This window comes from Penaeus monodon, chromosome 25 (genome assembly GCF_015228065.2).
Source record: "Penaeus monodon isolate SGIC_2016 chromosome 25, NSTDA_Pmon_1, whole genome shotgun sequence".
In the NCBI taxonomy this organism is placed as follows: domain Eukaryota; kingdom Metazoa; phylum Arthropoda; class Malacostraca; order Decapoda; family Penaeidae; genus Penaeus; species Penaeus monodon.
The window spans coordinates 16,000,598-16,002,007 of NC_051410.1; the positions used below are offsets into that span (position 1 = coordinate 16,000,598).

Sequence of the window (1,410 nt, forward strand, 5' to 3'; positions counted from 1 at the left end):
AGTTTCCTCATTCTTGTATGTATAACAATGGCTAGCTAATTCAATTAAACCATTTAAACGCCCCTCATATGGGACAGTCCCCTTAACCCACTCATGCCAGACAACATCTAATCACAGGCCTAAATGCAAGGTAGCAAGTATTCATGCCACACGCAGTCAAATCTATTCTAAACTGTGTGTATTAAACTGCTCTCATATTTGGCCTTGATACACCCCCTCAAAAGTAGGCCTGGGATCCCTTTTTAGCCTCATTTCCAAAGCAGTTGTGCACACTGTAGCCAAAAGCATAGAAAGTAGGATAAATGTACATTTCCCACACTTCTAATATTTTTAATCAATCATCTGACTGCGAATAGTGCCTGGCACATGGCTTGGTATGGCACAGGGAAGAGTTTGTGTTGTGGCAGACAAAAGAAATAACAGTAGTTGTGCAACAGCTTATATAATGCCAAAGATGAGACCACAGGCTAGTGAGGCTCAGCCTACATTTCACTTTTGCAAAAATTTTACGGTGAACATTTCCTCTTTCTTGAATCCCTCAGATCATCTAATCATTCACAAAACAATTCAGAAAAATATGACATGCATCCTACCTGGAACAGGAGTGGAAGGTGTGCCTGCTGCAGCTGATGGTGGGCGGGAAGCATCTTCACCTTCATCTAAGAACTTTTTAGGCTTTATTAGCCTCCCACTTCGACTAACTTGGGGTTCCAATGATTCTCCAGATTGCTGTAAAACAGATAATGTAAATTTACTCTCAGGCCGCATAAAAAACTACATACCTAATCCTTTTCTTTATTATCATCCACTCTCAGGCTCATCATAAGAAAAACTACATACCTAATCCTTTTCTTTATTATCATTTCATCTTGTGCTTGTTTTTGTATACTAATGAGTTACCCAGTAAAACACTTTACTGAGCCTCTAAATCAGAAACAATTTTAGTACATTCTAGCCTAATTCCATTGAAAATCAAAGAGACTGGGGGTTAAAATTTTCATGTAATAACAATGGGATCCATCACACGATGCATATCAAAATAGGAATTTACCACATTCACATAAATACTATTTCAATTTGCTTTTACCACATTCATATACCAAATTAAAGTATAATGAATTCATCATACAGCATTTAATGAGGCATAAATATCCTTGATGTGGATTTGAGATAAGTTATACCAATGCTCTTTGATGCTTATATCCATATTTCATCCAAGCATTCAAAAATCCATAATCCATTCATCCAATTCAGTTTACGAGGTTTTTCTGTCTTGGCATTGTGAATCTGGATCTTCAAATTACCTTATCTTATCATTACACCAAGTTCACTATTTCAAAATTTATGGGAAAATCTGCTCAAGTGACGTAAACATGCCGTCACGGGAAAATCTAGCAGTAGGCCAGGTGA

The 1,410-nt window shown here is 37.2% G+C and overlaps 1 protein-coding gene across 1 annotated transcript in view; it reads right to left on the reverse strand.

The window, feature by feature from the left end:
• Positions 1-1,410, reverse strand: part of LOC119589329 (hepatoma-derived growth factor-related protein 2-like) — a 32,491-nt gene that overhangs the window by 18,713 nt on the left and 12,368 nt on the right. The window contains exon 6 of the mRNA XM_037937948.1: positions 594-729. Coding sequence (XP_037793876.1) covers positions 594-729 — 136 coding nt within the window. The remainder of the gene's footprint in view (positions 1-593; positions 730-1,410) is intronic.